General features: G+C 42.0%; 1 protein-coding gene across 2 annotated transcripts in view; it reads left to right on the forward strand.

Annotated features, from left to right (window-relative positions):
* Positions 1-3,874: 3,874 nt before the first annotated feature.
* Positions 3,875-14,619, forward strand: part of mccc2 (methylcrotonyl-CoA carboxylase subunit 2) — a 101,289-nt gene continuing 90,544 nt past the window's right edge. For both annotated transcript variants that reach the window (XM_048528008.2, XM_048528009.2), the window contains exon 1: positions 3,875-4,100. In XM_048528008.2, the coding sequence (XP_048383965.1) occupies positions 3,963-4,100 (138 nt within the window). In that variant the 5' untranslated portion in view covers positions 3,875-3,962. The remainder of the gene's footprint in view (positions 4,101-14,619) is intronic.

Below are 14,619 nucleotides of genomic sequence, written 5' to 3' on the forward strand. Positions count from 1 at the left end.
CATTTTGACATCTTACCCAGATGACACTATCTTGCCTTGTATTTACTTAGTGTGTGACACTGATTGTCAGGTCCTTTAAATGTCAGAAAAATCACAGTTGTCTACTACGAAAAGAGAGGCATGGTTGCCTCCACGGTTCTGCACCAGGAAAGAACTTTCAGAATGAAAACATGCTCTGCACTTCTGACAGAGCCCTCCTGTCATTAGAATAGGAACAGGAGTAGGCCATTTGGACTCTTCAGACTGCTCCCACAGTTCTCCGTGGAAAGCAGTTCCAAAGAGACTCAGCCTTCAGAAGAAATTCCTTCTTATCTCAGTGTTAAATTGGTGCTCCTTTATTCTGTGAATATGCCTAAAGACTCCAATGATGGCAAACATCCTATCAGTATTTACCCTGGCAAGCCACTTAAGAATCCCATGTATTTCAAAACAATCATATCTCATTCTTCTAAACTCCAGGAGAATCCCAAACTGTTCAGCCTTTGCTCTGAAGATAATCGCTCCATAGCACAAACCATTTTGCTGAACCTTCTCTGAACTGCCTCTAAGAAATAAAGACACCAAAACTGCTCACAGAGTACCCCAGAAATGGTCTCACCAGTACCTTGTACAGTTGCAGTAAGATTTCCTTACCCTTCTACTGCAACCCCCTTGAAATGAGAGCCAACATTCTATTAGCCTTCATAATTACCTGCTACAGCTGCGTGTTAGCTTTGTGTTTCAAGTACAAGGAGCCCTAAGTTCCATTGTATTGCAGCTTTACGCAGTTTGTGCTATTTAAATAATACCGGTCTTTCGTTCTCACTTCCAAAATAAACAGCTTCACATTTTCCCACTTAATATTCCATTGTCAACTTTTTGCCCACTTACTTAACCTATCAATATTTCTCTGTAAACTGCTGGTATCCCCCTCGCAAATTGTCTTTCTACATATTTTGTGTCATCTGTAAATTTGGCTATAGTAAATTCACTTCCTCCAAGTTATTAATATATATTGTAAACAGTTGCAGTCCCAAGCCACCAACCTAAAAAAGAACCTCATCTCCATTTGCTGTTTCCTGCCCATTAGTCAATTCTCAATCCATACCTATACAGTACCTCCTACACCATGAGCTCTTACGTTATGACTTAATCTTCCATGAGGGACCTTGTTGAATGCCTCTGGAAGTTCAAACACACCTACCAATTCATTCTAGTTGATACTTCCTTGAAAAACTCTAATAAATTAGGCATGGATTCCCTTTCATGAAGCCATGCTGACTCTGCTTGATTAGGTTATGATTTTCCAAATGTTCTGCCATTACTTCCTTTATAACTGCTTCCAATACTTTTCCAACAATAGGTATTGGGTTGACCGACCTACAGCTACCTGCTTTTTGCCTCCTTCCCATTTTGAATAGAAGTGCCATGTTAAACATTTCCAATCCTCTGATACTTCTTCACAGTTCAACAGTTTTTGTAAAATTACAATCAATTCATCAATTGTGTCTATCTTTCTCCTTTAGGATCCTAGGATGCAAGCCATCATGCTAGGGGACTTATCTTCCCTTCACCTCATTAGCTTTTCTAATACCACTTTTGTGATAGTGGTGGAATTTAATTCCTACCCTGTTTTCTCTGGTATTGATGGGATGTTCAAAATATCTTCCACCGATAAGACTGATGCAAAATATCTGTTAACTCTCCTGCCATGTCCTTGTTCCCGTAACCGTCTCCCCAGATTCATTCTTCAAGGGGCTTATGTTCACTCTGGCCTTTCTATTTCTTATAAATCAAAAGAAATTCTTATAATCAGTTTTTATATTCATTGCTAGTTTACCCTCATAGTTTATATCATTTATCTTTATTTTTGTTTTAGTCCTCCTTTGTTGGATTTTGAATTTATCCCAATCTTCACGTCTATGACTGAATTTGGCATCCTTGTATACTTTTTCTTCCAGTGTAATACTCCTTAACTTTCTTCATTTGCCATGGTTGATTTATTCCTCTCGAAGAATCTTTTCTCCTGACTGGGATGTATTTTTGCTGAGAGTTGCCACTGATTGTCTACTGTCATTCCCCATTAACCTATCTATCATTTTAACTACCTTTATACTCCTTTCATTGTAATTCCCTTTTACTCTGAGGCCATTATTGAACCTGCTGCCTAGTTGGCTCCATTGCTCTAGGAAAATATCCCTAACGCAGTCTATGAATTTGGCACCATAGTTATCCTTTTCAATATAATTAATCTTCACATTAAAGGAGTTAAAGTCATCTGTCAGTCATCTGGCATGGTTGCTTGGTGGTTAACATTGCTACCTCACATCACCTGGGACCCAGGTTTGATTCCACCCTCGGATGACTGTCTGTGCGGTTTGCACATTCAACCTGTGCCTGCACGTGTGCGCTCTGGTTTCCTCCCACATCCCAAAGATGTGCAGGTTTGGTAGATTTTTATTGTACAACATGACAGTTACATATTCTGTCCCTTCTATTTTCTGGTAACAATTGGCCCATCGCTATCTGCAATCCTACCTTCTCCTTTACCTTTGATTTTATAATTTGCCATGCATCTGAACCTATCCTCTCTTGTATTTAGTTCAAACCTCAATCAACAGCCCTAGTTATGCAATTCACTAGGACTCTGGCCCCAGCATCTCAGCATCCTATCAGAACAGCTCTCTCTTTCCCCAATATTGGTGCCCATGTCCCGTGAATTCAAACCCATTTTCCTCACAACAATCTTTAAGTCATGCATTTACCTCTTTAATCTTGTTGACCCTGTATCCGTTTGCTCGTGGCTCCGGAAGTAATCTGGAGTGTATTATCTTTTTGGTTTTGTTCTTTAATTTAGTCCTTAGCTGCTTATATTCCCTCTTTTCACCAATATTGTTTGTACTTATGTGGACCATGGCAACTGGATTGTTCCCCTACCAGTCCAAGCTGTTGAGATATCCTGAACCCAGGAACAAGGCAGGCAACACAGCTTTCAGGACTCTTGACCCTGGCCATAGAGAAAGGTGTCTATTGCATGGATTCTACTATCCCCAATTACGACCACATTTCTCTCCTCCTACACCCCCACTTTGAATGACTTCCCGTATCATGGTTTGCACATCGTCCCTACTCTCATCCACACGTGTGAAGCAAAAATTTCACATTCGATACACAAGCTCAAGAAATGGGTAGCTCTCTTGGTTTGTTTAAAAAGTTGGAGTCAGAGTGGCAATCTGCTGGGATACTTGCGTGTTTTTATTGGAGCAGAAAGAAAAGTTATAATGAACGCCAAACATTAATTTTCTCTCTCCACCAACTATTTCATCCTTTCTTTTCTACCCCTGTCACAATCCATATATTAAAGCAGAATTGTACACTGGAATAGGAAAAACTAAAAGATCAATTTTTAAAATATAAACTCGAAAAACTTAAAAAGACGAGATAATTTGGAGACCCAACGCAAACAAGTTGGGCAGATCGGCCCTCTACCCTATGAAAACTATGTGAAGAGATATTGCTGTCAATCTCTTAAAATCAGGGACAGCTGGCAACCTTAGTAGAGGCGCCAGAATTTAGACAAATCTGACCAGACACATAGAAGAGGTCGTTCGAGAAGTTTTTGTAATTTCCCTCCTTTGGAGGAGGAACTCAATTTTTAAACGAAACTTTTTGTTTCCCTCTACAGAAGCTGTTACTGTCTGATGAACGACCACATTGTTGTGAATAGAGTTGCTGCAGCCAAAACGTTAACTCTGCTTTGCGCCTAGTCTCTATGTTTGTTTGAAAGGCCTGGAAGGATGGGAGGTTTGAAATGTGAGCAGCCTGGTGTATGTGGGCGGGCTCTGTGAAACAAGTGCAAGTCGATTCGCTGTGAGCGGGAGTGTTTTGAGGTGGAGCTCTGAAGGTTGTGTCTCTGTGCAGGCGGGGCCCCAGTGTTTGCAGACCCATTCCTCCCGTAGCTCGCGCCCGGGTCTGGCTGCAGGATGCTGCTCCAAGTGCGGAACCTGCGGCTCTGCGTTCCTCGAGCGCGCGCCTGGCCCGGCCCGCGACCTCGCCGTTACCACGGGGACAAAGTGGCAACGGTTGGCTCGGAGCCTGACACCAACTCGGCCCTCTTCCAGGTAGGCCGCGCCTGCAGCCTTGGGCTCACCCGGGGGGAGGGAAGTCACGGTGGGTAGCACTGAGTGGCTGGGGGAACGGCTTATTCTGACTTGATCGCACGGGGAAGGATGGGCGTACACCGGTCGCCGCTGATACGACATTGAGTTTTGGTGGCAGTTCTTTTCGTCTGGCTCATGTGTCTGTGACCCCCCCGAAGTCCTTGAACGTTGCAGCTGTTCCATGTTTACTCGTGCTGCTGGTGCTAGCTTGAACCTTTCCTGCCACAGCACCAAGACTGGTCACAGTCTTAGAATCATACAGTGAAGGCGGAGGCCATTCTCCCGTCGTGCCCGTGCCAGCAGACTGACTGAGTGACCTGAATAAATCAATTGTCCAACTCTTTCCTGGTACCTCTGGCACTTTTCTCCCCCGTTGTCTAATTCTTCTGTTTTGAATGTTAATATTAAATCTTTACTCTCATTACTTTTCCAAGCGCTTTTTCTGTAGTGACAATTTGAAGTTTCTCCCTGCTGTTTTTCGCTTGATTTTCTACGACTGAGTATGGCAGCATTTATGTTGATCTTGAAAGCTCATGTTGTGCAATTGGTAGAATCATAGAATTGCTACAGTCTTTGATCTGCACGAGCCCATTAAAGAGCATCCCACACAGATTCAGCCCCCTGCCCTATCTCAGTACTGCCCACACATCCCTAGACACTATGGACAGTTTGGCACAGTCAGTCTGCGTGAACTACACACCTTTGGACTGCGTTAAGAAACCGGAGTGCCCAGTGGAAATCCATGCAGACATGGGCTGAATGTGCAAACTCCACACAGTTGCCCAGAGTTGGATTCAAACCCAGGTGCAGTGAGGCAGTGGTGCTGACCACTGTTCCATCATGCTGTCCACTGTAGTGTCGTTCTTTTGGATTAAGTGGCCTTGTTAGAAAAAACAACTTCTCTTTTTCCACTTGGATACCCTACAGAACTCAGTATCGAGTTCAATGACTTTAAGGGTTGAACACTCCTTCCATGTCCTGACTGCATCACCCATGAAAGAAGCCTTGTCATCCATGGGCTGTTGCCACAAACAACCCACTATCAGCTACTAATGGCTCCACTGAGCAATTTTTAACTTCCTCCACACTGACCTTTACTTATTCATTTGACTGTACAGCTGTTCTTTCTCTGGGCTTTATAGCTATCGATTGTTTACTCTTCCCACCCATCCTCAGTGCATATAGCAACCTTTCCCGAGGTACCCTCAATTCTGAAGAAGGGTCACTGGACCAGAAAAGTTAACTTTTCTTTTTCTGTCTACAGATGCTGTCAGTCCTGCTGAAATTTCCCAGTAACTTCTGTTTTTGTTTAATTTTGAGTCACAGGCTGTGGCATCATTGTAAAGACGCTATACTGAATCAAACGTGACACTTTTGGTTTCTGAATCTTTATCAACACTGAATCATCATCTTTACAATTTGTTGAATGACCTGATGGTGGTTTGTACATTAACAGCAGCCCACAATTTGATAATGAAATATTGCAAAAGATTCAACAAAATAAGGCATTTTTTCAAAATCTTTGTGAATGGCTATTTTCCTTTAACCATCTACTTGCCCTGTTTGGAGTAAATGTGATCTTTGAATGGCTTTTTAAGGCACACATTCTTGGGTTAGTGACCAATGATCCTTGCAAATAATTGCAGCTTGGGTGTTATTTCTTCAAAGGTGTTTTTTGATCTCATTGGTTATTTGGCTTCTAAGTCTTTTCCACACTACATTCTTCATTCTTTTACAGAGACTACTGGAATTTCGATAAAACATGTTGAACTGCAGTTTGAGAGGAGGCGATGGCCTAGTGGTATTATCGCTGGACTGTTAATCCAGAGACCCAGATAATGTTCTGGGGACCCAGGTTCTAATCCCGCAGTGGCAGTTGGTGGAATTTGAATTCAATAAATATCTGGAATTAACAGTCTTGTGGTGACCATGAATCCTTTGTTGATTGTTGGGAAAAACCCATCTGGTTTACTAATGTCCTTTAGGAAAGGAAACTGCCATCCTTACCTGGTCCTTACGTGGTCTGGCCTACATGTGAACTCCATGTCCACAGCAGTGTGGTTGACTCTGAACTGCCCACTGGGTAATTAGCAATGGGCAATAAATGCTACCTGGTCAACAGCTCTCCAATGTTTTCCTGGTGGTAGGAAGAAGTTGGTGAAGAGAAGGCATGACGCAGTCATAGAATGAATAAAGAACAAAAAAAATTTCACTCCGTCTTCGTTCATCTAAATGATGTTTGTGAATATGCATAAAAGCTCTTGCAGGAAGTTTGATTAAGTTTGTTCAAAAATGAGCTTAAGTTTTAATGTCATTCTGTCTGACATGCAGTCTGTCACCAATCTGAATCTTGTCATTTCCTGTGGTTTTCATTAAAACCTTTTCACTTCACAGTTTGATTGCTGTGTATGTTGAAATTAATGGGTGTTTCACCTGTGTTCCAATGTACTATAATGGGTATTCATGGGGTACTCATGATTTTTGACGTGAAGAATTGCTGGAAACTGATAAATTTGATATCTAGGTCTTTTGGTAATCTTTGAGCAGTCTTGGTCTTTTGTTGCAGCAGTAGACATTTTTGTTCCATCGATTGGCAATACCAATTAGCTTTCACTCTCAAATATTTGCAGGAATGTGAGTTTGATATGGCCCACTTAAGTGTGTATATATGCATCACATTTTTGACAAAATAACAAATGTTATGATTTGTAGGTTGAAACCAGCTTCATACTTCATTCATGTCTCCCATGTAACTTCACAAAATAGCCTCTACTTCTTACTCCCCACTTATAAGTGTGGGGGAAAATGCGTGGTTGAATACTAATGCAAATTTTGCATATTCTGGTTGAATTGAGGAGTCATACATATTCAATGCAAAAGCATGAATTTTGGGTCTGAGGAAAGTAACGTTAAACGTGTCAACTTGAAAGCCATAATATATGTTGTTCTTGGTATGATTTCTGTTGTTCTGAGGCTGTTTCTGTTATTCATTTTTTGAGAACTTCCTTAAAGGATTTTCAAAACTTTTCATTTGAAAGACTGAGGTATGGATTTTTTTTAAAGTTCACAAAACAGACACTTTGGACACTTTCTTAAAGATACTTGCTTTGAAGTCACATGTTTCAAACTAAACTTGGACTTGTTTTACTCGATTACTTTGCTACAGGTTGACGAAGTGTGTATATATGCATATATATGGTTACTTGCCATTATTGCTCAAGATAGTGAATGCAAGAGCAAGATGATTGTGATGGAGCTGAATGTAGCGTTAGTTAGGCTCCACTAGTCAGAACATTGTGATTGCACTAGATAGTTCCAGAGTAGATTCATCACGATGCTGCCTCCACTGGAGTAATTCAGCTATGATGAGAGACAAGGTAGGCTGGGATTATCATTATAGCAGAGAAGCTGAGGGAGAATCTAATTGATGTGTATAAAGTGCAAGGTAGTCAGGCAATTACTTTTCTGCATAGTTAAAAGGTCATAGACAGGGTAGGAAGAAAACTTTGTTCACCTAGAGGATTGGGGGGGTGGGGTCTGGAATTCACTGTCTAAAGGCAGTAAAGGTAGGAACTGTTGACACTTAACAACTGTTTTGGTGAGCACTTGAAGCACCATTGCATACAAGTCTGTGGGTGAAATGCTGGAAAATAGGATTGGAATATATCAATGTTTGATGACCGGCATGGACGCGATGGGCTGAAGGGCCCTTTTCCATGCTGTAAAAAGTCTTGAGTCACAGGTCTGAGTTTCTTTGTAAATCATCTTCTCAGAGATGTTATGACACACCTCTGGCATAGGTAGGGCGTGAGCTCAGGTCTCTTAGACTAGAGATAAGGGCGCTGCCACTGCAACTCTAGCCCTCATGTCTGAGTTTATCGCTGTCGGGAATTGTGGCTGTCTGATATTATTTGAAATTTGGTTGATGTTTAACTTGTTGAGAGAAGTCACTCAACCTCTTCTCTTCCACTTGCTTGAAAGGTATGTTGATAATCCAGAGCGAGAGCTTGAAAACTGATTCAGCTGTTCTTCTGAAGTTTTTGGAAGGATTCTTCTGTATACGCCCTAAATAAACTGCTTCTGAAAAGGTTTTAGTGACGAGTGCGTGTGCCTGGTAGTGAGCCATCTACTCATACCAGGACACCATGGGAAATCCAATGGGGTTTCCCCGTGCAGGAAGATAAAGATTTGCACAGTTTAATTCTATTCAGACAGGAAGCTTAAGGCAGTATCTGCACACCGATGTATAGTAAGATTAGGAGTTACAAAGTTTTACACCTAATTTCTAGTTGGACAGGAAGTTTTAAGGCAGTGCCTGCACACCTATGTGTAGGCAGATAAAGGACATTAATTTATAGAAGTATAGAAATCAATGGGATATTATCCCAATAACATCACAACTAGACCAAAAGCTATCTGGAACATTTCATATCTTTTTATAAATAACTGTTAAATCATTTTAAAAAAAAATTTATTCTGTACAGTTGCTCTCGTGCTCTTCTTTGCTGTGATATTGCATCTATCTTCAAAGAGGATGGTGCTAGAATACTCATTGAATATCTCAGCTACACCATCTGTCTCATCATTCCTTTTTGTTTTCCAATTACACATCCTTAGTTGTCTTTGATCTGTGTTGTTTGATCCGAGACAACACTCCTTGCTCGTGCACTGTGTCCTGTCCATGAACCAGTTCTGTGGGTCTTTGCTGGTTTCACCCCATTCTACTTGTGCCAAAATAGGCAGTGTGTCTTGAGCAGCAGTTTCCGAGTCCAGTCCCAAACGGTTGCCTCTGAAGTGTACTCTTTTGTTTTCAGTCTTCATGTGTAATCCCTTAGTGAAAAATACGGACAAAGAATCATTTTTCTGACTTATGTTGATGATGCCCACATTTACTATTTTATCCTTAACACCACAACCATAATATTGGCCAAGATATCCAGTTATGAACTAGCAGAACTTCCTTATGTTGAATAGTGAGTTGACTGAATTCACCAAATGGTATTTAATAATGCTTCCTGGTAGCTTGCTCAATCTGAATCAGGTAGTGTGTGACTTTGCTATGGATTGCATGATGTATAACACCATCACGACTCCTCAGATACTGAAGCAGACCATGATCAAATGCAAAAGATCTGGACAATATCCAGGCTTGGGATGACGAGTGGCAAGTAACATACATATCACACAACTGTCAGGCAATAACAGTCACCAGTAAGAGACAATCTGATCACTGCCCCATGACATTCAATGGTGGTATCATTGCTGAATCCCCCACTATCAACATCCTGGAGGTTATCATTGATCAGATACTCAACTGGACTCATCACATAATCACGGTGGCTATGCGAGCAGGTCTGAGGCTAGGAATACTGTGGAAAGTAATGCATCTTCTGACTCCAAAACTTGTCTGCCGTTTGCAAGCACATGTCAACAGTGTGATGGGATACAGTCTGCTTGCCTGGATGAGCGCAGCTCCAACAACACTCAAGAAGCTTGACAGCATCCTGGACACCACATCCACAAGCAACCAGTCCCTCCACCACCAACGTTCAGTGTTAGCAGTGTGTACTGTCTACAAGATGAACTGCAGAACCTCACCAAAGATCCGCCAATAGCGCCATCCACGCCCATGACTGTTTTTATCTAGAAGGACAAGGGCAGCAGGTATGAGAACACCACCTTCAAGTTCCTCTCCAAGCCTCTCACCATGCTGACTTGGAAATATTATTACCATTCCTTCACTGTCACTGGGTCAAAATTCTGGAATTCCCTCAACTCACAGCAGGTGGACTGCAGCGGTTCAAGAAGGCAGCTCACCACCTTCTCAAGGGCAACTAGAGACAGGCAATAAATGCTGGCCAACCAGTGATGCCTACATCCCACAAATGAATTAAAGACATTTGGTTCCTCGCTAAGCTTAAGCCCTATAACCTGTCCATCCTCAGAATTGCTTATTTCTAGCAAAACAGCTTGCTTTCATTATGACTTCACTCCTCCTGTTATGAAACCGTTATTATGATTTTGTTGTCTCCAAATCTGACATTTTTCATTCCCTGCTTAGCCATTACTATTCTTCTGCATTCCAGCCGATACAAATTTCAAAACTCAGCAGTCTGTATTGTATCCTGCACAAAATATAACTGCCATCTCTCCAACCTGGATTGTTTCCATTTCTCCCAGTTTATAAAATTTGAAATCTGTTTTTACCAACCTTTTGGCCTTCTCCTATATCTCTGCAACCTCCCTCAGCCCTCTTCCTAATGCATGCTCTAATTGGTCCAACTCTGAGCTTCTCACACTGTTCTAGTTATGTTAATCAAACTGTTCAGCATGTTATGACACACATCTGAAGAATAGAAAGCAGTTGAGGCCAGAACATTGAATGTTTTTAAGAAACAGAAAGATCTTAAGGCTAAAGAGGGATAAAGGGTATGGGGACAAAGTGAGGACAGGGTACTGCATTGGATGATCAGCCATGATCATGTTGAATGGCAGAATAGGCTTGAAATTCCAAGTGGCCTATACCTGCTCCTTTTTTCTATGTTTCTAAGCCAGTAGGACTTGACCATGGTGTCCTTGTGCAGAAGTTGGAGCATTACTTAGCGCCTCTTGTGGGTAGGGGTAAGTGAACCTGTTCAGGTGTATTATGACACCTGGAATAGATGGGACACAAATTTTGGCTTTCTCACTTCAAGGTAGGAATACCATCACTGCGCCGCAAGAGCCCCTCACACATTGGAATTTTCAGTAGTATCTTTTCTTTCAAACTGCCTCTTGCAATCCCTTCCTTTTACTACTACTTTTCTTGGAAAGTAGTCTTTGAATCTAATTTCAACACCGTGGTTTTGGTCTCTTCTGTAATACTTTCTCTGCTACTGGGGGGTCCATTTCGTCATGAAATGTCTCGGGACATCCCATGTTAATAGCATCACACAAATGCATGTTGTTCTGCTGAAAGTCTGAAACTGATCTGCAGATCACTTTAGTTATTACAGGATAACCAATTTCATCTACGCTACAAAGTTCAGGAAAGTTTTTTTTCCTGGTGTGGTTAACTGTTTTTAAAGAGCTTTAAATAGGAGTTATATATTTTAATCCCAGCTATTGTGTTTTGATGGAAACACTGATATAAAAATAAGCCATTGTTATATGAAGTAACATTGTGCTATGTGGAACTGCCTTACAAGGTAGAGAAAAACAGTTCAATAGTAGTGTTCTTAATCGGTGTTGTAGTGAAACTTCTGAATTTTTAAGCCAAAGGTCAAAATCAATATTGTGTTAAATTATATTTCTCTGTTTTACAGAGGAATGTATAGGCCAAATGTCACAGAAAATACCTGTTTGAACACATTCATTTGTAATTTTAATCCATTAACAGTTTAACCAGTTCACTGTGTTCAATGACTTGTCAACCTTACCTAAAGTTAAAACCTTTAATTTGTGACTTATTCTTCCACCTATTAAAGGTAATAAATACAGGTATTTTTCATATAATGTGTTAGCCGTGTTCTTGTGTGACTTCATGATATAGAAAATTGCTTTGGAAACTTGCGTTATAGGGGAATCACTAAAGAAAATTGCTATCAAAAAAAATATCGATTACAAGAGTAAGTCAGAGGTTAGGAATGCCGTTGTGTGTAACCACCTTCCTCCCCAAAGCTTGTCTACCATTTACACGAGGCTAGAATCATCTCCCCTTGCCGGGATATGTGCAGCTCCAATGAATCAAGAAGCTCAACATCATTTAGGACAAAGCAGCCCACTTGGTTAGTGCCTCATCCACTCCAAGATTTTCTCTCTCCACACCTAAGTTCGGTGGCAACAGTGTATGCCATCTGCAAGATGAACGGCAGCAAATCACCAATTCTCCTTCAAAAGCATCTTCAAAACTCACAAACTTTACTACTTAGAATGTCAATGGCAAAATATTTAAAAGAACACCACCACGTACAGGATCCCCTCCAAGTCATATGTCATTCTGGTAAGGAAATATATTATTGTTCCTTCAGGGTCGTCAGATCAAAATTCTGCAACTTGCTTTCTAACGGCACTGGCTATGCATTTATATGTCATGAATTGCAGTGGTTCAAGAAGGTGGTTCATCACAGTTTTTTTTCAGGGCAACTAGGGATGAGCAATTCATGGCTGAGCCAGTACCGCGCACATTCTGTGAATGAAAAACAACTTAGGACAAAGTTGTGTTATTTTAGTCATAGCAGATGTGATGCTGAAAATGTCCAACCACTAAAAATCCAACAGGATATCGCAGGTTACGTGAAACAGTCCCTCTTCCGCACCTACACAGGCCCCAAACCCCACCTCTTCCTCCGGTACATTGATGACTGTATCGGCGCCGCCTCTTGCTCCCCAGAGGAGCTCGAACAGTTCATCCACTTCACCAACACCTTCCACCCCAACCTTCGGTTCACCTGGGCCTTCTCCAGCACATCCCTCACCTTCCTGGACCTCTGTCTCCATCTCGGGCAACCAGCTTAAAACTGATGTCCATTTCAAGCCCACCGACTCCCACAGCTACCTAGAATACACCTCCTCCCACCCACCCTCCTGCAAAAATTCCATCCCCTATTCCCAATTCCTCCGCCGCATCTGCTCCCACGATAAGACATTCCACTCCCGCACATCCCAGATGTCCAAGTTCTTCCAGGACCGCAACTCCACCACCCCCCCCCCCAGTGATCGAGAACGCCCTCGACCGTGTCTCCCGTATTTCCCGCAACATGTCCCTCACACCCCGCCCCCGCCACAGCCGCCCAAAGAGGATCCCCCTCGTTCTCACACACCACCCCACCAACCTCCGGATACAACGCATCATCCTCCGACACTTCCGCCATCTACAATCCAACCCCACCACCCAAGACATTTTTCCATCCCCTCCCCTGTCTGCTTTCCGGAGAGACCACTCTCTCCGTGACTCCCTTGTTTGCTCCACACTGCCCTCCAACCCCACCACACCCGGCACCTTCCCCTGAAACCGCAGGAAATGCTACACTTGCCCCCACACCTCCCCCCTCACCCCTATCTCAGGCCCCAAGATGACATTCCACATTAAGCAGAGGTTCACCTGCACATCTGCCAATGTGGTATACTGCATCCACTGTACCCGGTGTGGCTACCTCTACATTGGGGAAACCAAGCGGAGGCTTGGAGACCGCTTTGCAGAACACCTCCGCTCAGTTCGCAACAAACTACTGCACCTCCCAGTTGCAAACCATTTCCACTCCCCCTCCCATTCTTTAGATGACATGTCCATCATGGGCCTCCTGCAGTGCCACAATGATGCCACCCGAAGGTTGCAGGAACAGCAACTCGTATTCCGCCTGGGAACCCTGCAGCCTAATGGTATCAATGTGGACTTCACCAGTTTCAAATTCTCCCCTTCCCCAACTGCATCCCCAAACCTCTCTGATGAAGAGTCTAGGCCCGAAACGTCAGCTTTTGTGCTCCTGAGATGCTGCTGGGTCTGCTGTGTTCATCCAGCCTCACATTTTGTTGTCTTGGATATCGCAGTACACAGCTAAAACTGTGAAAGCATTCTAGAAAATAGCTTTGCTGCCACAGGGCTATCTTAACTAAGTGGCCAATGAATGGAGCATTGTTTATCTAGGCCCAAAACGTCAGCTGTTGTCCTCCTCAGATGCTGCTTAGCCTGCTGTGTTCATCCAGCTCCACACTTAGTTATCATTGTTTATTACATGCTCCTTCCTCAGATTGACGTACAAGTAGTCCTGTATTGTGGCCTCAATTTTAGATTTGCCTGCTCCTGAAAGCCACCCTGTACTCTTCATTGTTGTTTCAACATTATTCATGATTGCCTATCAAATTTTTATTCTCTTGTGTGCATAAAATTTTGTCTGTAATCTTCACTCTTAACATTGTTTTTAACTAAACAACATGTAAAACTATATATGTGGACTGCTTTCTACCCCTATATCTTGCAGATGTTTTTAACTAAACAACATGTAAAACTATATATGTGGACTGCTTTCTACCCCTATATCTTGCAGATTTTCAAAATCCTTTGGGCTGACAGTTCTTCAAAAGATTCAAGCGCTGATCTTCTGAGCCTCTGTAGACTGTTGTACTGATTATCCTGAAGTTTACTCCTGATTTTATGATTTTAAATTTACAATTCAAATAAATTTTTAGATGACTGGACAAAATAGACAAAATAGGCTGTCATTAATGCCCAATCTCATAGATGTTATAAATTGGAAAATAAAGCAAAAGAATAAAATCTGGTAATGCATTAAAGATCAATCAGGAACTATGTAGAGGAGTCTTTATTTTGGGTTGCATATTCTTCAAAATTGAATTGTATATAGTCTGTTTTCTTTTGTTTGCTGAATTACCTAATTATTCAGCAATTTTTTAAATACATAAGTCTATACTTAGATTGGATTACTGAGTTGTTTTTCCTCTTTCTCTTGTCATGTAGTTAGAACTGGATGTTGTAAATATA

Source organism: Stegostoma tigrinum, chromosome 3 (assembly GCF_030684315.1).
Source record: "Stegostoma tigrinum isolate sSteTig4 chromosome 3, sSteTig4.hap1, whole genome shotgun sequence".
NCBI lineage: Eukaryota > Metazoa > Chordata > Chondrichthyes > Orectolobiformes > Stegostomatidae > Stegostoma > Stegostoma tigrinum.